Genomic DNA, 24,518 nt, shown 5'->3' with positions numbered 1-24,518 from the left:
TAATTATAATCATAGTAATATATATAATAACTTTATCAGTATGCCTATTTACACGTTAACGTACTGTACTGGCATTATGCACTGTACATGTAGAGGATCATCACAATCTTGGGGTGGGGTGGGGGGGGGGCAAAACGCAGTTTTTTTATTGTTTGTTGTTGTTGTTTTTTTAATAACCGAGGTTGGACATAATCTCAAGAATGAGTAGGATAAACAAACCCTTGGCTAAACGATTTCAATCATGAAATAAAAACTTGGTGGAAGGTCAGAACAACAACGTGCAGCAAACACCGCCGTTTATAAAATACTATAATTGTGCATAACCCTTTCTTTTACCATCTGAAAACTGTGCCTTATAAATTTTTTGACAGTCGTAACGTATTTTAATTACTCTCATTCTTCACACTGTAAAAATTTGTAAGTCGAGTGTTGAGTCAAGACGTCTGCAACAGAAATTCCTGACGTAAATGCTCTTTAGAAAAGGAAGGTCTAAAGTTAGAGTAGAGGATACGCTTTCTTCCATTCAGAGATGCCTAATTTATGTCGATGAAAAAAGGAAAAGTTTTATTCGACCAAAGAAGCGCCGATAAAAGGAAAGGTAGGCAAATAATCTTTACAATAACTCTAGGTCGTAGTGAAGTGTTGCAAATTTTAAATGGCTTCCTTAAAATGTTATTTCAATTCATTAAAATAAAGTAGGTCACCGTCTGGGGTTCATATTTTCTTTTTGTGTGCGTGCCTTGTGTGTTAAACTTGTATATAACGTTTCTAGGGTAGCTAGCTAGGATATTTTGTTTGGTTGTTGTAGTTTTAAATAGGTTTTGCATTCATGCTTGATGAAATAGTTAAAGAAAATAGATTGTGAAAGGATGGCGTGGAAGTTGTCATTTGTTGTCTTTTCATATTTGGCTTTTATCTTTTATTCCTCTAACTTCCAAGGATAGTTGTTTACTTGAAGGAAGAAAGAATCCAAGAAAAACCCTTATATATTCTATCACATGGCCTTATTGTTGTTATTCTATTGATTTTCGTTTATTTATTTATTTATTTATTTATTTATTTGTGAACTCATTATATGTGTAACAGATAATGCCTGCCAGCATTATCATGCTACCACAATTCTGGATTTTTCCGTGGCACAGTTCTTGTAATGTAATTAAACGTTATTGAAAGCAAATGCACCACGTAAATAGTGGTTAATATGTATAATATGAAAGAAATTAAGTTTGGTGATATCACAATTAATTTTTACCTGTGACAACTATAGTTTTGTTGATGATGATGATGATTGTTGTTATTGTGCCAACAGAGTCAAATGCATTTGTCTTTTTACTCTAGACTCCATGTTTATGTGAACATTGGATTGTCAACTTTGTCAAAATTTTAATTAGCATCATCTTAAATATGGCAATAAGACTGTACTGTTTAATAATAAATGATATGAAAAAAGAAAGTGTCAGTTGGATAATTTTTCGTTTAAGTTGCAAAATTCTTATATTCATTCAAATGTTTTAAATTGTGGCCTAAAATTTTAACTTCACATGCAACACATTTCAGCATTTTTTCACCACTCTTATTTTATCAAGCTAACCTTTTTCCACATTTTATCATTGCAGTAAATAAAGATGCTTAAGATTTCAAGGCTGGATATCAACCTGCCTGCAGATCTAGTTCAGACATGTGCTGGTGTGAGGGAGAGCCAACTCTGCAAGTTTATTGCAACAAACAGTCAGGGTAGGAAAGCAATGTCACAATATATTTGGTCTGAATTAAAATATATGACAGTTCTTTTTTTCTTTTTATTTAATTGAACACATAAGACATTTGCAGTAATTGGCCTAGTGAAGTTAGTGTGACATTGACAGTTTGTACCTTTTGACATTGTAGACTGGACGCTAATCCTGGACAGATGCTCATAAAATGACTTATTTCCTCTGCAACCTCTATTTAGTTCAAATGACATCATATTGTATAACAAAAAAGTTTTCATGGTTATACGCTGTTTCCAGTGGTTATTAAGAATGTTGTACATACTTCTTTTATCATTTTTTTGTGAAGCAGATGTGGCTGTTATTAACTTTTGATTAAATTTTACTTCAACTAATTTGTAACTCGTTGTCATTTAGTCCAGGCTAAAAAGTTAAGATTTCTGGATTTTAATGGTTCAGTTTTTAACTTCTTCAAGCACATAATCTAGTGAACATTTTACCTGTTTACATGTATGTATGTATGTATGTATGTATGTATGTATGTATGTATGTGTGTTAGCATTATTATTATTATTATCAATTTTCCAAGCCTCTTCAAGTACACAGAACTGTATATTAACTTTCCAGGAGAGTTTCAGCACAGCATTGAGGTGCGTGGTAAGCAGAACAATGTGATCTCACTGGAGCTTTCTAACCTGTCAATCTCCTTCCAAGATGGACACTTTGTGGCTGAAGTAGAGCAAGCACTGAAAGTGTTTCAGGGAAGATCAGAGACTGAGAATGAGGCTGTTATTCCAGATGCCCACGTCACCAGCAGTCAAAATGCAGAACTGGAGAGCAGTCACTCAGACAGTGGTCAACCACCTGACCAGGTGACCCCTCAAGACCATTATGTAAGTCAAGTTCCCATGGCAACGAATGTTACACAGGGCCACCAACCTACTCCTGAGCCTTCTCCTCGGAGATTATTTAGAAATATTTCTAGGAAGAGGCCTGCTGAAACTGTCACAAGTGGTGCAATGAAATTCCCAAGAATTATCCAAGAAGAGAGACTGCCAAGTTTAACATCAGGCACAACTACCACAGCACTGACACAACAAACACATTCGGACACAAAACAGACTGAGGAAGTCAGTGTAGAGGAGTCTAGGCATGATATTGTTGAAGTGAAGGTAGAAACTGATGATGATGATTATGAAGACTTAACTGGTGCTATTGATGACAATACAGGTGACAGTGCTAATAAGCCGTCATCTTCGTACATTCACAGTGTTCCCATGGCGTCACAAGCAATAGCCTCGCAACACGTTGTATTAGGACACAGTTCTTCATCCACTGGGCACCACACTGGTCAGCACACAGCAGTCCAGCACAGTGGTCAAGCCACAGCCAGAAGACAAGAACAGGTAAAGGTAAGTCCTATTTGATTGTGTTTGATGTTAATAATGACTGTCACACCTAACACACTGAAATCCAATTTTGGCACACCCAGAATGCTGTCACATATCTAAGATCTTTATAATTTGGCTATGGTAAACTGTAAAACATTGTCACATCAGTTCAGTGATACTGCCAATATCATGCACACATAATACAATGTTACATGTAACACAATGTCACACCTAACACACTGTCAGTTTGTTGAATAAAATGATGAATCATCTCTGAGTATTGGTTTCTGGAATTAAAATCAATTTTGTGACTCCAGCAGGATTCTATGTATTGAATGCAAAAAATGTTGTGAGTTCGTATTTTATTATGTAAACCATGTAATTAGAGTAGATTTACAGATTATGAGCTTATAATATCTATGAAATTGAGGTCTGATAAAACAAGATTGACTGATAACATTGTCATTGGTTTTTTGACCAATCAGAAAAAAGGTCTATTGGTCGTTTTATCAGTGCATTTTCTGAGATATGCAAAATAACATATCGACTTCAGCCAGTCTATAATTGTATTTTATTATTATCATTAAGTTGCAATGTTGCTATATAAACAGGTGAAATAGAAATATGAAATATAAAAAAGCTTATGAAAAGACCATAAAATTCTGTACTGGTTGTTATGGTTTAGTGTTGGTGGCTCTTGAATTTTAGATTTTGAGACCTAAAATTACCCTGTGATGTGTTGAAAAAAATAGCAGTTACATAACTTTACTTAAATTATCCAAGTGGATCGCCCTTTTGTATATAAGACATTTATTCTAAAAGATATGATAGTTGCTTTGATATTTACATGTCTCCCTGGAAGGTCTCTGGAAGATAACACTCGTATACATTCTTGAAGTGCAAGAAAACAGACTTAAGCTTTGAGTGTCTGGGAATAATATATTCTTATAAAAGGATGGGTTACCAAAATGTTAAGAAGAAAATATGATTTCAGAGTCTGTAAGATCTATTAATGAAATCCCCTTGAATCCCCTTGTAACTACAGCCATTCTGCCATACTACCTGTAGGACACTGAATGCATATATATATATATAGAGAGAGAGAGAGAGAGAGAGAGAGAGAGAGAGAGATTATTAATTTGATGCTTCTAGCTATGAGAGTCTGTGTGACTGAATGCCTAATCTCAGCAGTATCAGGGTGAAGAATATGGTATCTTGAGTGAGGAAATGGCAAAATATTTTCAATAAAAACTTGTGGCTGTTGTATGAAATTAACCCAAGGTAAAACCTTGTATTCGTAAAGTTTAAGTGGGATATATATATATATATATAAGAAATTCTTGTCATAGAGACCTAACAAGGTGTTTGGCAAAGAGTGGGGTTTTTTTTTTTCGCTTACAGCAAATGTATTCAAGATCTTGAACTTGCTATATATATGTATCTGACCAAGGTGAAATAAGGATCTTTGCTTGATGGAAGTTGTGAATCCACTAAATTAACTTCATTAAATTTAAAAGTTGTAAAATGCTAAACCTGCTCATCAGTCAGGTTAGATTTGTCATACTACCTATCTGTCCTTTCATCCTTCCTTTTTTCCTTCCTTCGGCCACAAAGTTCGTTATAGGATTTTGCTATACACATCGATCTTTGATTATTGGACAAGTTTGCCTGTCTGCTCAGCTTGTTTAATGCTTTCAAGGGAAACTAGTACATATTGGATATAAGCTAGATAGGAGGTGTAGCTGAACAGTTTAGAAGCATATGGTATCCAGCTCTCATTTTATCATGAGGTGAAGTGCAGAGGACCTATTTCTTCCAAGTCTCTTTCAGACAAAGGTGTCCAAAATTTAAAAAAAAAATAAAAAAATCTTCGCTGGCATTTATTAACACAGTTGATAGGTTTAGTGTTGTCATAGAATATATGCCACTGTTAGTGACACAGTCTTTCTGTTTCACATCCAGTATTAATAATCCTGTTGCAGTAGGTAGCGAAGGCATTGATTTGACTTCCCTTGTCTTAAGAAAGCAGACATAGCAAAGAGAATATTTTGATATCTGAAATCAGATAAGAGTAAATTGCTGTTTTTCAAATGATGAACAGTCGTGGCTTAGTAATGTTTTTAAATAATTTAAAACAGATTCATGAACATTTCTCCCTGAAAAATATTCTTGATGGCGCAATAGAAAATTCAGAAAATGATACTAAGTGCACAGCATAAGTGGATTTTTTCAATTATTTTTTTGCAAAAGCTGCAGTTTTTATAACTGCATTAATTCAAGTGATCTACCATGATGTAAGAAGATTGATAATATTGTGTAGACTAGTTACAGCACATTTATGTGTCTCTTCCATAGGTGCCTGGTAGGAAACGAGTTGGTAAGGAACTACTAACAAATGCAGAGAGGGTTAAGAGGTATGGCATTTAACTATTACCATAGGGCTTGGGAAACATTGAGAATCAATCAGCTGTGTTGGGAAATAATTGAGAAACTGTTTTCATATATATCTAGAGGCCTCTTTACATCAAATATTGCTTACTAGTTAATGTATGTGAAACATAAGCTAAAAAGTTCAGGATTTTTCCTTCGATTAGAAGTATTTCTTTGTCAGATTTTTCATAACTGGAATCTGCTTGTTACATTGTTACATTACATAACATTACATAGTGACTTCTTTTTCTTTGTGGCACTCAAACTTTTAAGTGAAAATTACCTTCCTGTATATATATTCCTTTTCTTTTTACTAAAGATTTAGAAATAAAATTAAAGGAGACTGTGAACTGTGGGAGTATTTCAAGAAGTATGACAGGTTGAGGAAAAGACTGGAAAGAAGTAACAGGACACCAGAAAAATCTGAAAAAGATCAATTGTTCGCTGCTAAGCAGCAGTACCAAAGAATGAAACTGAACCGCAGAAAGATGTTAGAAAACAAAACTGAAAATGTTCAGATAAAAACAGAATCTCATTCTTTTGAAGAAGCAGACTGGTAATCCTAATAACTCCTAACAATTTGGTGCTACATATGAACTTCATAAATTTATTGGTCATAATACATATATATATTTATGTATATCTGAGGACAAGGTGAATTTTTGCCATTTAGAAATGCCCACTTGGGTTATTTTGAGAATGAGTGATGTTACAATTAAAGGAACTATTTTGTAATATGCATTATAGGAAGCACAGCACAATCTTGGGACAGTTTTTGCTACTTACCCCCTCCTACCCAACCGCCCACAGTATATGTATAGTGTGCTGCCACCTATGTGGCTGTTATATACGTATGTATTGTCTGCTGCCTCCTGTATGGCAGTTATATGCTATAGTGTCTGTAGTTCATGTAAATGCAGTGACATACTTGGGAATGATGTTGTGTCTTTTTATGGCTGCTGTCAAAATTCAGTGTCATATATATAGTCAATGGTATTGGATTACTGGATAATAAAATGTTGTATTCATTTTATGTAAAGATAAAGCAAAATATACATCTTCAATGAGAACACTTGGATCAACCTGAAGTTTTGTTGCCTTGCCTTATTTATAAATGTGCCAAGTGTCCTGAATTTACTGTGTCAGTCTGGCATTTTGATTGAGTGTCCACAATATTGTTGGAGTCCTATATTTCTGATAAAATGTGGAGAAAGATTTGTGAGATTAACATTTACACTAAGGCTCTATTCCCATAGATTTTAGATCGATCTATCCCCACGGGGAGTCTCATTAGATTACTTTCAGATAATCCGACTTAAATGTCCGTCCCGCCTACCACAAGCTGTAAGGGGGTAATTAACTTTCGTGTCTCCCCGGCTGACAGCTATTTAGCGTGAACCCCCAGGGAGTTAGGTCGATCTAAAGTAGGTCGATCTAATCTATGGAAATGGGGTGTAACACTCTATCATCCCTTCAAGCTTCAGTGTAGATTTATACAATTTTACAGACAACTCATTTCTTTGAAAGTGTCATGATTCAAAACTGTATATAGGTAATAGAAATTTGGTTCTAAAGTAAAGAGTACTGCTTGTGTACATTAATCATGGAGAACCTAGTGGTTGGTGATCAAAGCCAATGCATTTTGAAATTACAAGTTTGACTATCAAGAGGTACAGGTAAGTGTTTTCTTTTCTTCAGATAGAAAAATTGTTCAAGTGTTTAAAATGTAAAAAAGTAATAGTGTTTTAGGTGTGACAGTATGAAATTCTGCCAAGGAGGTTGTGTTTTTGGTTCCTTTTGTTAATATACATAGAAAAATAAGTTTTGAATCATTTACTTTGCAACTTCTGAGTGCATGTCTTTAAAGGCATTCAGAGGTCACATCTCCAAAACTATTTGTCATAGAAACAAATTTTCAGATATTTTGGAACCCTCACCAAAAAGCAGATCAGAGAGGTTCGGTAGTGACCCATATATTTCAAATCTAAAATGGCATATTTGCCTATATTTGCTTTCTGTTAGGTCTGCTGTCGGTCTGATAGCTCTTCACTGTGAGGTCTGTCTGTTAACAACATTTTGCCAAAAGTTTTGGGCAGAGTTTGATTAAATTTTCAAAAACTGTCTATTGGTGACTAGGTACCTTGCCTTGGTATTGGTTCATAACTTGTTGAATGTCTTCATAGATTTTTATTTGATTTTTTGTTAAAGATAATTACTTCTTTCACCAGATTGATGAACAGTTAATACATATCATGACTGATGAGCAGATAGAGGAATATGTCCCCACATTTGGGGACAGAATAGCCCAAAGTACATTAGTCGGGGAGCAGTGTGAAGGTGAAGAAAATAGCACCCAGTCATCACAAAGCAAGGAAGAGGGAATACTGGAGAGGTTACAAGAAGAGTTTAGACAAAAGTTTTTGAAGGAGAAAAAGTCAAGTAGATATGAGTCATTACATGGAAACCAAAATGCAAAAAAGAATATTCGAAGGATAGAACTAGGGTGGCTTCACAAAGAATGGGGCAAAGGGTTCACTCAGGTTAAATCTCAAAATGGAGGCGGGACTCGGCATTTAACAATCCCTTGTGATATGAAGATGAAAGACCTTAAGCAGGTGGCAATGGATCTCTTTTTTGAACATGGACAGTCTGGAAAAGGTGCAGTTTCAGATTTTCATTTTAAGATGTGCCACTTTAGTAAAAAAGAAATTGACGAAGAATGTACAGTGAGAGAAACCTATGACAAGAAAAAAGTCAAGTTGCTAAGAGTATATCTGGCAACATATCCAAAAGATTAATTTTCACACCAAGTGGGTCTGCAACTCGCACAGTAACATTCATCACAACAGAATCCATTTCTCTTCTATGTAATAAACCTATCAAATCACCATAACATTACCTACAATGGTGTTACCCTTACAGTCATTTGAATTATTTTTGTCGCTATGTCACAGAAATGAAATCCCTAGAAAACTGATGGTCAGACATTAATTTGATATTGCACTCTAGTTTTTGAACAAACAAGTTGACTGTACATTTGTCCTTTAACAGAACATATGTATATAAACAGAGTTTGTTAATGCATTGTCACATAAAAAAAGAAAATTATTATAAACCTCGTCCCCAAAGTGTGTTTACTTTTTCATTCCAAACTTTTCTTAATAGCACTACACATTTTTATACAACATTAATATTTCTGGGTCTATGAAATGTAGCCTTAATACACATCAGTAGATTTTCCATTCAGTATGTGGGGCTACACTTACAGTTGTAGTTAAGAATTTTAGCTTAAACATGCAGTAAGCGACATCTTGTCTAGTGCTAAGTGATGTTGTGTTTGCTGTAATTAGTCATCTTTCTGGGTGGTTTAGCATTGTGACAAGGTTTGGCATTGTTGGTTTTTATTGTTAATAAAAGTTTCAACATGTTTAAAAACTAAAAATTTGTTAACGTAAATTTGTTAAAAAGGGCATTGTGTTATATACCTCAAGCATGGTAAATAGCATCTATGGTCTGTCATGCTGGCAAATTTGTTGTTTGAATAGGTCACTTATCAGAGCATCCAATATATGCCTACATTGCTAAATGTTATGGGAACAGATTTTGAAAAATTTGGAGGGTTCTCCTTTTTTGGACAAAAAAAGAACTTTGGGTAAAGATCAAGTCTTTGTTTTGTGTTGACTTTTCATGATGTAGAATGCCAATTAGCAGGGTACACAAAAAGAGGTAGGTTATATCTTGTTTGTAAATGTTTTTAAAAAATTACAGTGTGTTAGGTGTGTCAGTTTTCAGAGGGTTGCATTTGTAACCCTGTCCAGTAATTGTATTGTCAGAAATGTTTGAGATTTGCCAGGTCTTCAAAACTGCATTGGAAAGTTTATCCCTTGTCAGTTTACATAAAGTAGTCGATTTTTTAGTTAAATTTATTTTATGTCAAGAATCCAAGAATCCTTTGAAGATTTCAGCCTTAGGAAATAATGTAGATTATTATGCTAATACATAAACTTGGATTAAAAGAAAGCCTTTCGTTGATACTGTACACATAGTAATATGAAATGTAATTCTTTTATATAGGTCCCAGGCAGGTGCCGACTTACAAATAAAGAAAGAATGAGAAAGTATGTAACGTTGAATGATTTCAAAATATTGAATCACCAATCAGTATTGAAATACTACTTATATGATGTTTGTTAATTGCTGAATGTTTGGTAGAATTTGGTTAGATGTGTATTTCAGTTGAATGAATTCACATCAAACATTTCATGTTATAGTGCTCCTGATGTTTCATTCAGGTACAGAGCAAAGTTGCGAGAAGATAAGGAAAAGTATGAGGAATACAAAAAGGCTGACTGCCTAAGGAAGAAAATGATTAGAAAGAACAGGACACAGGCAGAGATTGAGGAACATAGAATAAAGGCTCGCAAGCGACAGTACCAGAGAAGAAAAAGGCTTAAAGAGAGACAAATGTTGCTAAATAATGAAATAGAAATAAAGATAGAGACAGATACGTGACATATTTTATGTACTACATGTTTATGCAACTCTTGCAGTTGAAAAATGGATTTTTTTAAGAAAAATAGAATCAATATTATCACTTACTGAAGAAAAAGATATTTCACATGTGTATCAAAGCATGGTGTATCTTGATTTTTTAATCCTGTTTGTAGTTTCCTGTGTTTTTAGAATAAAAAGAAAGTTAATGAATTGATTTAGAAATTTCATTTTCAAAATGAAAATGGTCAGTGATGAAATGATGAATAGCACAACACTTTTGGCCTGAGTGAATTTGTATATCAGAGGCGACATCTTTGATATCCAATACTGTGGTGACAGTGGAGAAGAAATTGTGTCATTTTATAGTTTGAATCTGTGGTACATGGTATATTTGTTTTTGTATCCTGATCACACTGGAATAATGAACTTAGGCTGCTGTTGATCTGTCTGGGTTAGGTTAGGCTTGGTAATGTTATATAAGGATAAGCACATCTGATTGGGGCATTGATTGAGTATAATCAGTGAAGTCATGTTGCATAGACTAAAGTACTAATGTGAAAATGTGAATTAATAATAATGTCAGGGTGACAGTGTGTTCAATTCACTTCAGGTGTTGTATTATGTAAACCAAATATCTCAAGTGTTGGTGGTCACAAATTGCCTGCAGCAGTTGGTTTTCATCTGATGAGTTTCTGAAAACTAAAACAACAGAAATATAATTAAAGATGTTTAAAAGGGTGTTGACAAGCTAAGTCCAGACAGAAGGAAGAATAAAGATAGAAACATAGAGAGTGTGTAAGGCAAAAACTGTGGAGACCAAAAGACAGCAGACAGAAACCAAACAAATAAAAAGAGAAGACTACTAACAAAAGATGTGTGTTTAAGGCAACAAGTGATATTTTCCATGTCTTATGTAACACCTTGTAACGTTTAACACATCTTACCCAATACACTGTCTCACCTAGCAGAATGTCACACCTGAGCACACATCATACTCGTAATCCCACCCTGCAAAACACTTACTATAGCCTACAATGACAATAAATCATAATATGGTATCAGGAAATGCATTTGGAGCCTCCTGTGGTCAGTAATATACATAGAACCTAAGGTTATAATTTGATTCATGCTTGTATATGGATAGTAAGTGTTTGTTGGATGTGACAGTGGTAAAGTTAATGTGTATAGATAATGAAATGATGTGTTTGATCAAATGCATTCTTTCTGTCTCTCTCTCTCTCTCCTCAAACACACACACCGACACATACACACAGACCTCCCTTCTTAACTAACTATCACATATGATATCTTTGCAGATTTAAGTACACCATCACACCTAACACATTGTGACATTGTGGTGTTGTTTTGTAGGATAGACCTGGCCAGGGTAGTGCAGTTATTGCTGGACTAGCAAGAAACACATACATGCAAAAGTATAGACAACTGGTCAAATTAGACCCTGTTAGATATGAGCGCCATAAGAAACTAGACCGCCTACGCCATAGGCGACAGCGAATGAAACGCAAACTTCTTTCAGAGAACACTGTCTAGAATCCAGGTCTTAAGATGGTTAGTCTATTTGTGTTATTCTGCATTATAAAATGTTCATCTAATCATCAGTTAAACATTAAACACCACTTGAATGTGTGCATTTTCTTTTTATATTTGTCACATGGACAGATGTCATATTCTATGCATGGCAGATTTGTTTGAGGGGATAACATTTAGCTTTTTTTTATTGCTGATTAGAAAAAGATTTCTGTGTTGTGTTAGGTGTGACTTCAAACCAAGTATGTAATTGGAAAGAGTGACATTCTGTAAGATGTAACATATTCTTCATTGAGAGGGACATTGTGTTGGGTGTGATTGATTAAGAATGGTCTCAGTTACAGGCCATTCCAGTGTTCCAGACCTTGGTCCTCAGTTAAGCCATGCCCTGTCTTTTCTAGGCTGCAGGAATTGGGGCACCCAGGATGAATACGGTAGCATCTGTGACATCAGGTCACAATGTTGGACTAGGAACCTCATGGGAAAATGCAGCGTCAGGACAGAATGCAGAAGTTGGGATTTCTGGCAGCAATACTGTCCCGGTGCCGTCAAGGAAAAAACCGCACATGTCTTCTGGTGCTTTGAGAAGAAAATTGTATAGACAAAAGATTAAAGCTGATCCTCAGAAATATGAACATCATAAAAAAATGGACAGACTAAGACACAAACGTCAGCGGTTGAAGAAAAAGTTACAGATGGAGGGTGTGTCTTTAGGTCAGCAATATGACAAGTGGTCTTGAACGAACAATCTGTCCAAATAAACCTTTGACATCTCACTCTTACCCCCCCCCCCCCCCCCCCCCCAATTCTTAGGCATTATTACTACAAAACACTTAACACCAGAGAAATTTAAAAAAATAGAGCTGAGTAGTTTTTATACAGTATATATTGTCTTTCTGTGGTGGGACTCATGTTTTACAATGAATAATATGCTTATGAGTATGTGACTCTTCAGATCTGAAAACATGTTTATTTGAACAGAATGGCAAATGAGTATTTTTAGTGACAGATAACTTACTTGTTATTGGATATATTTATATCAATTTTAAAGCATTAAAGCATATATTAATGTTAGCGATTATTTTTGCCATGTTGTTGAACATTTAAATTGAATTATTCTTTATCTACTGTCTTTATCTAATGTTGCTGTATTACAGAAATGGCCATAGAGATGAAGTCAGTTTGTAGAGTCTTAATATTCATTTCAGTTTTATATACTTTAAGCCATGTGACATTGTATTTTTTTAGAGTAGATAATATTGTAGATAATAAAAAAGAAACAATTAAAACCATGATTGGCTGACAAAATGCACCAGGTGTTGGCCACACTTGCCACAATTCAACTGTGATGCAAGATCTTTATAATCACACCTATGACAATATAACCGTGCTATGAGGTTTTTACTATCACACCTATTACATTTCATTTATGACAAGGTCTTGATTATCACATCTCACATGTCTCCTGAGGCATAAGACCTTAATTATCATAAATTTTAAAGCTATTATGATTCAATTTCTTTTTCTGTTTTGGTCATTTAGATGTTAGTGGGACTTGAGAAACAACTTACTAAGCAAAAGCTGCCTGACAGTTATGTATTGCACAATGCATTCACTGTTTTGTCAGACATTTTAAGAAAAAGGATTTCCTTTATTTTGCTCAGAGACTTCGACTTTCTTTTAATTTTTTTATCAGTACAATTGTTTTATTAGTAATTATGATTTATTAGAAGTTAAAATGTGTACAGCCACAAGAAGTAGTTTAAGTTCCTTAACTATTCAGTTGCTTGGGTAGGGAATGCGTGGGAGTTTCTAGGGTTTTTTTCCCCTTCATGTAGCTGACCTCCAACCCCACCAAAATGAGCTTTTACCGAGGCATACCCCATGGTTTTGAGAAGGGCTTTGTTATTCCACTAGTGAAAATATAAGTGTTGTTGGGCTGAGAAGACTTATGAATGACTGACTTACTGAATGTTTTTCAGATGATTGGTTTCACAGAAGTGGTAAAAAATTACTACGGACAGAATGCAATTCCATGCTTAATGAAAAGATAATGTGGGAGGTTTTTAAGTGTAGACACAGTGTGTCTGTGCATACAGCAATGAACTACCTCCATTGCTGTTTTTGCCCTGCACTTTTCAATATATTGAAAACTGTTGGACTGATTAGCCTCAAATTTACTGGAATGATATATGACACTGAAAAATACAGGTCAAGTTTGAAAAGCAGTTTTATTTGAATGTCAGTATTAAACTAGTTGATTGTGTTAGGTGTGACGGTTGAAGCTTTTAATGCGTGTCCAAGTGTTCAATAACACAGTGGCAGATAACCATGGCATGCAATAGCAGTTTTACATTTCTGTTTTTTAAGTGAGAAAGTGTCAGATATATTCAAGTCAAATTGGGCACAGTGTTGCAATTGGAATGTCAAAAAAGCTTATATAGAAGCTTGAATTCTTATTTTTGCAGAAAAAAATACACTTCATATTTTACTTCTTTAGTTTTACCAACAGCTTGGGTTGCTTATTTATGAATTTGCAGAAAACTGTAGGTGGTGCCACAGATGAAGGTATAAAGTGGACAAGGCAGGTTGCAGGTGGAATCAGATTACCAGCTGGTACAACCAAAGGAAACCGTTATTTCAAGCAAGCCTGGACCTATGAGTACAGTTGGCTCCGTTTTGATAGGGAGAGGAACTTACTATTTTGTAGTCTGTGTCAGAAACATAACAAGTCCAATAAATTTACTCGGGGAACGAGCATTTTTAGGAAGTATGATTTATTCATGCATGATTGTATTACTGATCACAGGGAGGCTGCTGGTGCTGAGATGTCAGAAAACATCTGATATATTATGTTAGGTGAGACTTGGATTGTGTTAGGGAAAGTCGGGTGTGACCAACTGGAATTTTATGATCTGTGCTACAGACTTTACTAAGTTTGCTAGCAATTATCAGGTTTATTCAAATTACATGATATGCAAAAATTTTACAAGACAGTTTGTTAGGTGTGACAGTTGTTTACTATGATGGAAATGTTAAATTGGCAAATGATGCTTTGTACTTTAAAAATGTAAAGGGTTTAAAACTCTAATCGATGAGGTATTGTGCGGAATATAAACTTTTGAGACCTTTATCATTGCTTTAGACTGAAATCTAAACTTTTACAAAAATCATGCATACTGCAAGCACAATTTTGAAACTTTATCTGTCTTTATCTGTCCCCTGTACAATTAGTCTAAAACTTGTCTTACCACTTTCAAAGATGACTCCTGAAACCAGCTCTGATAACAGCACACGTGCTGCACCCTACAGTAGATATAATGCAGAGACTCCTACTTTTCATCATGATCCAGATGAAGATGGTGAGAAACAGTGGAAGATCGCTTCAACCTGCAGTTCAAATGTCCCGTTCATTCCTGTTTCCCCAAATGACCTGGACTCGGATTTGAAAAAAAGCAAAAAGAGGGAGTTTAAGGAGTCATGGCGAGCTAAATTCGGCTGGATTCAATACGATTCCCAAAGGGAAATGATGTTTTGTACCTTGTGTCAGAAACATAACAAGATTAATGCCTTTACAAAGGGCTGCACAACTATTAAGAAGGACAATGCCAGTAAGCATGAACTGATATCAGATCACAAAGAAGCTGTCAGCCAAGAGTCTCAGTGCACTTGACGTAACACATTGTGCTGCTGTGCAAGTGTGTTAGTTGTGCACCCTTTTAGCGCAACAAGAGCAATACATTCTCTTTAGGGATATGCATATAATTTTTATGCAGATATGGCATAGCAGAGTAAGTCACATAATAAAATTGTACAAATACTTCATTGTATTATATGTGACAGTTTTTTAAGTTCAGAAACTTAATGTATCAAATGGGTCATATTTAGAAATAAGTTAAATGTGATAGTTGAATAAATATATTAAAAGTTGTGCTAGCTGTGGTGGGTGTGACAGTCAGTTACGTAAATATTTAACAGAGGCAGAGAAGAATTTCAAATAATTTTTGTTGGGTATGTAATCTACCATATTTCCTATTTAATTAACATTTTAGTTGGCATTAGGTTATTAACATATAGCTGCCTTACATTAAGAAATCACCCTTTTTTTTCAAGTTAGGAAATGATCTTATGAAAAAACTCTAATTTGGTATATCCATAGTAGCATGTGATTTGAGACAGTTGTTGGCTTTGTCAAATTCTCATTATATTGTGTTAATGAGACTCATGATTCTATCACTGATGTTACTCCCTCTAATCAATGTTTCATGAAGTTATCACTGTGACAACACATAATTATGGAACCTTTATGAAAAACTGTGCTAAAACCATTTCATAATTTGTTAAGGTGATCATTCCTATCTTACTTTAGGTTATATGATTCACTGTATAATATCAGTTACTGTTACCAAGGTAAACATATTTTGTAATTAAGACACAAAAATGAAATAAACAAGTTCTTTGAAAATGTAATCTAGGGGTATATCTATTTTGTGACCCTATACATTCAGTCATTCATAAAGTTCATATGATAGAAAACAACATAATATGACATATCCTCCAAGCAACAAAAAAGATAATGCAATCTGTTTATCAATTTTTAAAGATGACGGTCCCCCTCAGCACCCACACGGGTCAAGCCACCTGGACACCAGTTACCACCATAATTTGGGATCCAAAACAGCGTCCAAACAGTGCTGCCATTTTGGGTGCAGAGCAGCCCAGATTCCGCAGGGTTCATTCCCAAGGCAGCCGCTGCTTCAAGAAATCCTGGACGTATGACTATAACTGGATCCACTACGATAAAGACAAAAATCTGATGTACTGCACTTTGTGTCAGAAGCACAACAAAACCAATTCATTCACCAAAGGATGTGCCATCTTTAAAAAGGATAATGTCAGCAAACATGATCTGATCAGTGATCACAGAGAAGCCCTGAATGCTGAGATGAAAGCAAAGCTCACTTAGTGTAGGGAAATGTTTGACAGGGAGTGTGTAGGTGTGACAGTGTTTTAGGAGTACAATAATTGGCTGTGACCATTAGTTCCTGCGTAGTAGTAGTAGTGGTAGTAGAAGAGCCAGTATGTGCTTCACCTTAAATCTTATCTTGTTATACATTTCATCTATTTAGCACATATAGTAGCTTAAGCATGATGTCATCATTCACAATTCTAGTTCACTTGTCCACTATCCTATTATGTCAGTATGTGCAACTATACAAAAAAAAAAAAAAACAATGAAATACAGAATATTCATATATAAAGAATTAAATTTCAACACAAATTCTCACATGTTCTGTCATACTGTTCTGTTAAGGCATTGGCCTTCGGAACATACTGATATGATTTAAAGAATGTTATACCATATATACTGAAAACTATGCCACAGTCACAGACAGCACTGTCACAAAGATTACCAATGTCTTGACATCTTTATGGTAACCAGAAATGCTTTCAGGCTTTACATAACACTTAGTATTCTGGTCACTTTACACCTAACACTATCTTTTTTAAGCACACAGCTAATAATTGCCTTGGCTTGTTTCACTCTCCAAAATTTAATGTCAAGCACAACACCACACCCAATGCAGTTCCAGCTAGTGTGCAATCACATCAGTTATTTCACCTAAAATACTATCACATCTAACAGCACCAGAACTAAACTCACATCACACGTAACACAATCAAAACCAAACACGCCATCACATCTATTTTAGCTACCACATCTTACTTTCTAGAACAGCCTTACTATTACTCCTACAACAGCCCATTGCTCCTAACACAATGTCACCTAAGGGTGCATTCCCATAGATTTTAGATTGATCTATCCCCGTGGGGAGTCTCACTAGATTACTGTCAGATAATCCGGCTTAAATGTCCGTCCCGCCTACTACAAGCTGTAAGGGGATAATTAACTTTCGTGCCAGCTTGGCTCACAGCTATTTAGCGTGAACCCCAAGGAAGTTAGGTCGATCTAGTTGGATCGATCTAATCTCTGGGAATGGGGTCTTAGGGCGTATCCCATAGATTTTAGATCGATCTATCCCCGTGGGGAGTCTCTCTAGATAACTGTCAGATAATCCGACTTTAATGTCCGTCCCGCCTACTACAAGCTGTAAGGGGGTATTTAACTTTCGTGCCCGCTCGGCTGACAGATATTTAGCGTGAACCCCCAGGGAGTTAGGTCGATCTAGTTTGGATCGATCTAATCTCTGGGAATGGGGTCTAACATACTGCCAATGAACACAATATCCTGTGTACCACATTAACAATATAGGGTGTTGATACCTTTGCAGGGGCCAAGGGCTGCCTTCCAGCAACGCCGACCTCCTCGTGGCAACTACCGCTCCTACAGCCAGAAAGAGAAAGAGATGATATTACAAGAGGCAAAAGGCCATACTATGATATACGTTGCTAAGAAATATAATATTCCCAAATCCACCATCACACACTGGAGAAGAGTTGCTTTGGAAAAACAGAAGCAAAATGTATCTTCACCCATCCACACGGCAGATAGTTAGCCCTTTGTTTGCATTATTTATGGGTCCTAGGACACTGTCACCTATAAAGCATTGTTTTGATAAGGGCATCCAATACAGGAAATTTTTGTAAGGGATTCGCAGTCCTAAGAATTTCAAGGGAAATTGGGTAGAGGGCAAATGTAAGGTAGATATGAATTAATCTGTCTTTTCAAAAATGGATTTTTAGTTCGTGTTCAGCGAGCAGTATTTTAAGGGTTATCAGACACGCATCAAATTCATTTTACTTTACTAAGTGTACTAAAAAAAGGTAAAGTGGAACATGGCCAGTGATGAGCTGTCTTTGTAACAGAGCAAAAATTTATTATTTTGCTTGTTTTAATATGTTGTTTTACATATTTTATTGTATATTCTGTATGAAATGCTCAAATATAAGGCTTTAAGTTTTGGAATGTAGAAGATATATTAACAAGATGTATTAAGATAATATATCCAACCTAAGAATATACACATCTGTTCTTTAATTTGTCAATTAATTATTCATTCCAGTTACATGCTTTTTCTTTTGTGCCATTTTCCTCCTTATCCAGGATTTTCCGGCCATTTGTTTTTTTTTTCTCAAATAGTAGTTTGTCTTACTTACTAATCACGTTTTGAGCCACTCTTGCTCTTAGAGGCCATATTTTATAATATTTCTGACTTCAATTATTATTTTTAATTTTGAGTTTTAAATGACTGGCAAGTCTACTTGATTCAAAATGACTACTTTATCCAAGATGGCAACCCAAATTTTACCAAATTTTTTTCAGTCATGATAAAAGCAAGCATTTATGAAAAATAGATTATTAACGATATTACCCAAATTTTATTGTTTATATGCACTCTGAAGGCTTTTATGATCAGGAAAAATGCAATATGGCTGCCATATGCCCCTTTCCATTATGAGTCAAAGGGGCATATTCTACTGAAAGTTCAAATGTTAATGAAGTGGGTTTTCATCTGACAAAATATGGTATCCCAGACAATTGTGTATTTTTTATAGAGGCAAATTTCAGATGGTATCTTAATCCAAGATGGCAACTGCATCCAAGATGGTGGTCAACAAACCATGTTCGGTTTAATTGTATTCCCTTGAACCCATGTTTGGCGCAGAAAGTACGAGAGACTTTCTTTGATTTGGCTTTCTTCTTGTGAAAAAAGTTCCTGTCGCCAAGAAAATGGATTATATGTGCTTCAGACAGATCACTAGTGGTACTGACCCTAAGATGCTAAAACCTCTGAATGAAGGCCATAGCATCCACTCTGTATACTCATTTTAGATTAGAATGTGGCAGTGTCTAAGGTGGGCTCAGGGAAACAGTCTTCAGAAGCTAGCATATTTTCCCATTTAGCATGCAAAACCCTTAGTCCCTATAGGAGCTTCCGGCTTGCCTCAAACAAGGATGGTTGATACACCGCCCTTTCATAAATGGAAGTGTTATTTTTGGGAGTCAGTTTCTTGAAAAGGCAAAGAGCTCTTGTAATTGAAACTCCATCTTGATACAGATTAAGCAGACCCGTAAATTTGCCTTTTGGATGAGAAGTGCTGAATGTGGTGGCATAATTTTATGCAAATCTTGGTTTTGTGCTTGCTACAGAACTTCTTAAATTTCTTAAAGATCTGATGATGGGGCTTTCTCTCTTGTGGCAATGTGAAAGAGGTTATCCAGTTTGAGCATGTGAATGGGTCAATCAAGAATTCTTCTATTGTTTCTCTGACCTTTTTAATCAGTTGTTGTTCTTCTCTTGAAAATGTGCTTGACCCTCTCTGATGCCCCAATGCTTCTTCCTTCATACCAGCCACTGACTGCACATCTCAGTCACCCTAGTTAACAAGAGGGCAGATCTAATGTACTGATCATGGATTACCTGGTTTTGAAAGATACTTTTCAGCAAGGACGTTTTACCTTCTTTGTTGTAGGTCTGCTCAATAGCCAAGTCTGTTCATATATTTTGGACTTTCTCAAGCTGCAAATCCCAGTAGACAGCTCTTTCCTTATTTATTTATTTATTTATTTATTTATTTATTTATTTATTTTATTTTTATTTTTTAATAAAAAGACAGCTATATACATGCCCAAAAACACCATCTTCTTCGTCCACCGTGCAGGCCTCGGCCTCATGCCTTTCTTCTAACCAGCTTTCAAATGCTTTCCACTTAAGCCCCAACATAGCTTTTCCAGCAACAGAGTAGACCCCCCAATCTTGTAGTAATCCTTTCCACTCAAAATCCTTTTTGCTATTCCGTACACAATCAATTCTTCCATTCCACTGTTTTCCATTGTCACCAATGCTTTCCATAGAATATTCTCTGCATTGTGAAACCTCATCATTATACTTATATGGGCATGTTTCTTTTTTATTTTTTCTAGGATGTCGTAGATTGTTTGATCACGTTTTCTCAGTTTTTTCTTGTCCCTTGCTTTGTGTAAGCTGCACAAAATAGTCCAAAGACTCTTGAACTTCATCAGGGTTTGTGGGTGACAATTGGAATATTAGCTGGTATCTGATTGTATAGTCTTATTACAGCAACTTCTTTTCTGTAAGATCCTCATAAAAACCAGTCTGTGTTGGGAGAACACTGTTATTAACCAATGCTGCATAAGACACAAAATCACATCTTTACTACAAAGTGCTTTTCTTTTTCTGATTGGACTGTATGGGTCTGGTAGTAGAGGTACACTGACTCTTGATCTTGCTTCTTGCCTGTCCTACAAGTTCATATGACTTGCTGGTATGTTAAATAGGCCAGAATCTGGACTCGAGAACTTTCTTCTCTTCATCAAAACAAGTGATTCAGGTTGAGCAATGTTTTTGGATCTCTTTGAGATATTGTAGAATAAGTTCAGTGATAATGATGATGAGTTTATTTGTTGTAGTTATAGGCCTCTGACCTAAAATACATACCAATCTGTACAAATACAGAAGATATATACAATCAAGGTTTTATGTGTACATACAGAAATCAATTATGAATACAACACAATTATTTCATTTACCTATCCGGACGGTTAACATTATAATCTACAATATCACTTCTTAATGCAAAGGCGTTCAGTAAAAATCTAGTTAGTAAGAAAATGCTCTCATTTATTGCATCAAGAGTCTTTCCATCTTTTGTGTCTTCATTTATATCCACATTAAAACACATGTGCTGTACTTTTAGGATTAAATAAGACAATTCTAAGAGCTTAACTGTTGAATTACTGAGTATTTCTTATTATGTATATATCCTCATAAATATAGCCACTTACCAAATAAATTTATCTATAATATCCATCATGTTTTTAAAAATGGTAATCAAGTAAAAAATTGTTTCCATACTTTAATTCCTGAAGAGGTTGCTATATTGCTTCTGTTGACAAAAGCTCTTTTTGGTCTTTAACATTAAAAGAGCTCTGTGCTAATAATGTGTGTGTACATAAATGCAATAGTAGTTCAAACGTAACTCTTGTTCTGAAAGATTTTCACTTCATACTGTAATATAGGTAGTAAGATGAATCTATAATATTGTAAAAAACCTACATTTGATAACAGTTTACTTTTATCATGATTGAATGAAATTATAAATTAAGGTATACATGACTTAATTGCAAAATTTGGTGAAATTTTGGTCACCATATTGGATAAAGCAGCCCATTTTGAATTGAAATGACATTCAATTCATGCCACAGATCATCAGGTAGTTCATATTTCCACAACATATATACAATAAAAACATTTACACATTAAACAAACTAAAAATATCAATCACTTAACAATTGATGCTTATTCTGTGTATTCACCATAGGTGAGGGCATCTTATATTTTTATTGACAAGCCCATTTTTATTGACAAGCCCATTTGTCCAGTAAGCAGAAGATTCATAAACCCCAGATATGTGGTTCTTTGTTTACATCATTAAAAATTTGATATCATATTTCACTTTTTTTCACTCTTATTATATAAAATCATTTCACAACATTGTAGACATTGATAATGTACCGGTATCTGTTCGATGTAACACAATAGAATTGTGTGTATCTAGACATGCTTAATCAGTCAACATACTTAAAGGTACCAACACTCGTATAGTAGCTAATCTTATGCACAGTACGTAACTAAACTACCCATGTCCAAATTCTTTTAGGTTTTGTATTGCAATTGGTGCTTTTTAATGTAATAAATCTCAATTTTGCAATTAATTCTTACGTTTTACTTATACGTGTATTTCATCAAGTTAAGTGTCATTCTTAATGCCTACGAGTTCGCAATAGATATATTTATATATTTATATTTCTCATTTGATATACACTGTATTAACCATTTACTAGCGTCTTTCATAATATAAGTCAACAAATATTGATTTTTTTCCTTCTGTAATTTTTGTAACCATTCCTTCGCGTATCGGCTTTGATCGTCCATAAATTATTTAAGAATCAATTTCGAGTTAGACTGCGAATATAATCAAATTGTCCTTAAACCCATTTCTTTCTCAATAACGGTTTGCTTGTGAAATAGGAATAATAAAAAATTCAATTTTACAAGTTTCCATCCACATATGTCGTGCCGCTTTTCAGTGTCCAACGGCTGATTGGAAAGGTTTGCTTCAGAATCTGCCATTGACTTCGTATGAGAGGCGCATAAATAGTCCTCCATAATAAGAGATTGTTACCAAAACTGCACTTAAAAGAAACGATCGACAAAATTTGAATGTCAGAACAGATTCCAGGGCCGTAGCCTGAGCAAAATGCCAGGGGGGGGCAGTAAGCGGACTCGAGGGGGCGAAGCCCCCGAAGGGGGAGGGGGTGTCCCCCTACCAGTGTGGAAAATTCTAAATCCCAGGGGGGGCAGCTGCCCCCCCTGCCCCCCCGGAGGCTACGGCCCTGGATTCATTTACCGTTATAAAGTATGGGGAAAATTTTGTTTACCCCATCAAAGTCCGTTTTTTGGCACTTCTCCCGCCAAAATGGTGTTGCCAATGAAATTTGAGGCTGAATCAGTCATAATTATATGCATTTTATCTTTGATATTACATATCCATTTTTGACAATGAAAAAAGTAAAATTATTTCAACTGAAAAAAATAATTACTTGACAAGCGGTTTAAGTTAACTCCGAAACCGATTCTACACGTTAACTCACTTGCCATACATATTAACACAGGGCATCATGATATCGATGTGATATGTGTTCATAATATATAACTCAACAGATCACCAAGATGTATTTTTCCCTTTTAGCTTCAAATATCAAGCAGACACGCCCACCCACCGCTCTTCCCGTGTCGTCGAAACGATATGCCCACGCCAGCTGAAATGTTCATGCCGTCATCAACAGCAAATACAGTCCAGTACGGAGGAGCAGAATTGGCAGGGGCAGACCACCCGGAAACTCTGACTTTTCACCCCGACACCAAGCCATTGACGGACGAGAGTCTGAACTTTCTCACTTTACGTATCCTGAAATTCAGCGGCCCGCTGGTGTCGGTGCGAGGGTTACAGAGGACATTTTCCTCCTGTCGCACGGGGCGAATGTACACTGCCCCAGAGGTAACGTTATTTTGAAAAAGTGAAGTGGTCCATAAAATTTATTTCAGATAATAAAGATAAAATATTTGAATTGCTGTTGTAAAAAGGAAAAAGTAAAATAAGAAAAAAAAAGTTAAAGTAAGTTAGCATGTATACATTTTTACAAATTTTTTTAATTAAAAATTTTTATATTAAAATATACGAAAAGGCCCTTTATATTTGCTTTCGCTTTTAAAAGTTTTTAGCGATCCCACCCCTTCTCTTTTCAAGGTCCAGCAAGCCATGGCTCACCTTGATATGTCAGGACTAGGGAAAATCTTGAAATCGTCCAGGAAAGTTATGTTTGCCAAAATAAGTCCTGGCGCCGTAAACCCGCACGCGCTTCAATTAGTGGCCGGCCAGAGCGTGGAAGAATACAGAGAGCATTTTGAACGTTGTCATAAACAGGTTCTCGCTTGGTCAGATCAGGTCAAAGTTCATGTTCTCGGCCTGTGCCAGAAAACTTACGGAGACCAATACGCCACCTATGTAAGACGGCTTATTGGATGTGACGCTCCCATTCAGTGATGTCTTAGATCGTGAAGTTATATATGGGCTGTTTCATTAATTAGATCAAAATCCCATTGTTCATGTGTGAAGTTTTTAACAATGTTCTTAGCTAGCTTTAAGATGTCTAAGGTTTTAGTGTTATTTACCTTAGTTTACGAAAGTTTTTTTTTTTTTTTTCTGAAGAAAAAATAAACAAAAGCATCAAGCAAGACTTCTGATGAAAGTTTTTTATTAGGTTTCCAAAAAATGAGTTGTCTTTTTAGATTGTTTGTTGTAACTTATATTCTCATTCAAATAAGCTTAAACTTCTTGACAGAAGTTAGATTTTAATAAATTATTTGCAATTCTTATGTATTTTTGTATTCTGTGTTTA

The 24,518-nt window shown here is 35.4% G+C and overlaps 1 protein-coding gene across 16 annotated transcripts; it reads left to right on the top strand.

The window, feature by feature from the left end:
- Nucleotides 1-446: 446 nt before the first annotated feature.
- LOC106156073 (uncharacterized) lies at nucleotides 447-24,499 on the top strand. Of its 16 annotated transcripts, none has more exons than XM_087004612.1 (5): nucleotides 447-598; nucleotides 1,617-1,734; nucleotides 2,337-3,115; nucleotides 23,309-23,617; nucleotides 23,867-24,499. In XM_087004612.1, the coding sequence occupies exons 2-5, from the start codon at nucleotides 1,626-1,628 to the stop codon at nucleotides 24,161-24,163; spliced, it is 1,494 nt and encodes a 497-aa protein (XP_086860738.1). In that variant the 5' UTR covers nucleotides 447-598; nucleotides 1,617-1,625; the 3' UTR covers nucleotides 24,164-24,499. The 16 variants fall into 16 exon arrangements, with proteins under 16 accessions (XP_086860738.1, XP_086860737.1, XP_086860743.1 ...); XM_087004611.1 differs by having other exon boundaries at nucleotides 2,337-3,121; XM_087004617.1 differs by lacking the exons at nucleotides 23,309-23,617; nucleotides 23,867-24,499 and adding exons at nucleotides 16,176-16,569; nucleotides 17,866-18,019.
- Nucleotides 24,500-24,518: the final 19 nt, after the last annotated feature.

Source organism: Lingula anatina, chromosome 2 (genome assembly GCF_051362555.1).
Source record: "Lingula anatina isolate TDL-2025a chromosome 2, LinAna3.0, whole genome shotgun sequence".
In the NCBI taxonomy this organism is placed as follows: Eukaryota; Metazoa; Brachiopoda; class Lingulata; order Lingulida; family Lingulidae; genus Lingula; species Lingula anatina.
Note: the sequence above shows the minus strand (reverse complement) of the source record. Positions and strands in the feature narration are given on the sequence as shown.

What these genes read in the sequence shown, in the direction of transcription:
- LOC106156073 (XM_087004611.1), top strand. Translation starts at nt 1,626, where the DNA reads ATGCTTAAGATTTCAAGGCTGGATATCAACCTGCCTGCAGATCTAGTT. An exon ending in TATTGCAACAAACAGTCAGG is followed by an intron (nt 1,735 to 2,336) that starts GTAGGAAAGCAA and finishes TTAACTTTCCAG; the next exon opens with GAGAGTTTCAGCACAGCATT. An exon ending in GAAGACAAGAACAGGTAAAG is followed by an intron (nt 3,122 to 23,308) that starts GTAAGTCCTATT and finishes TTTCCCTTTTAG; the next exon opens with CTTCAAATATCAAGCAGACA.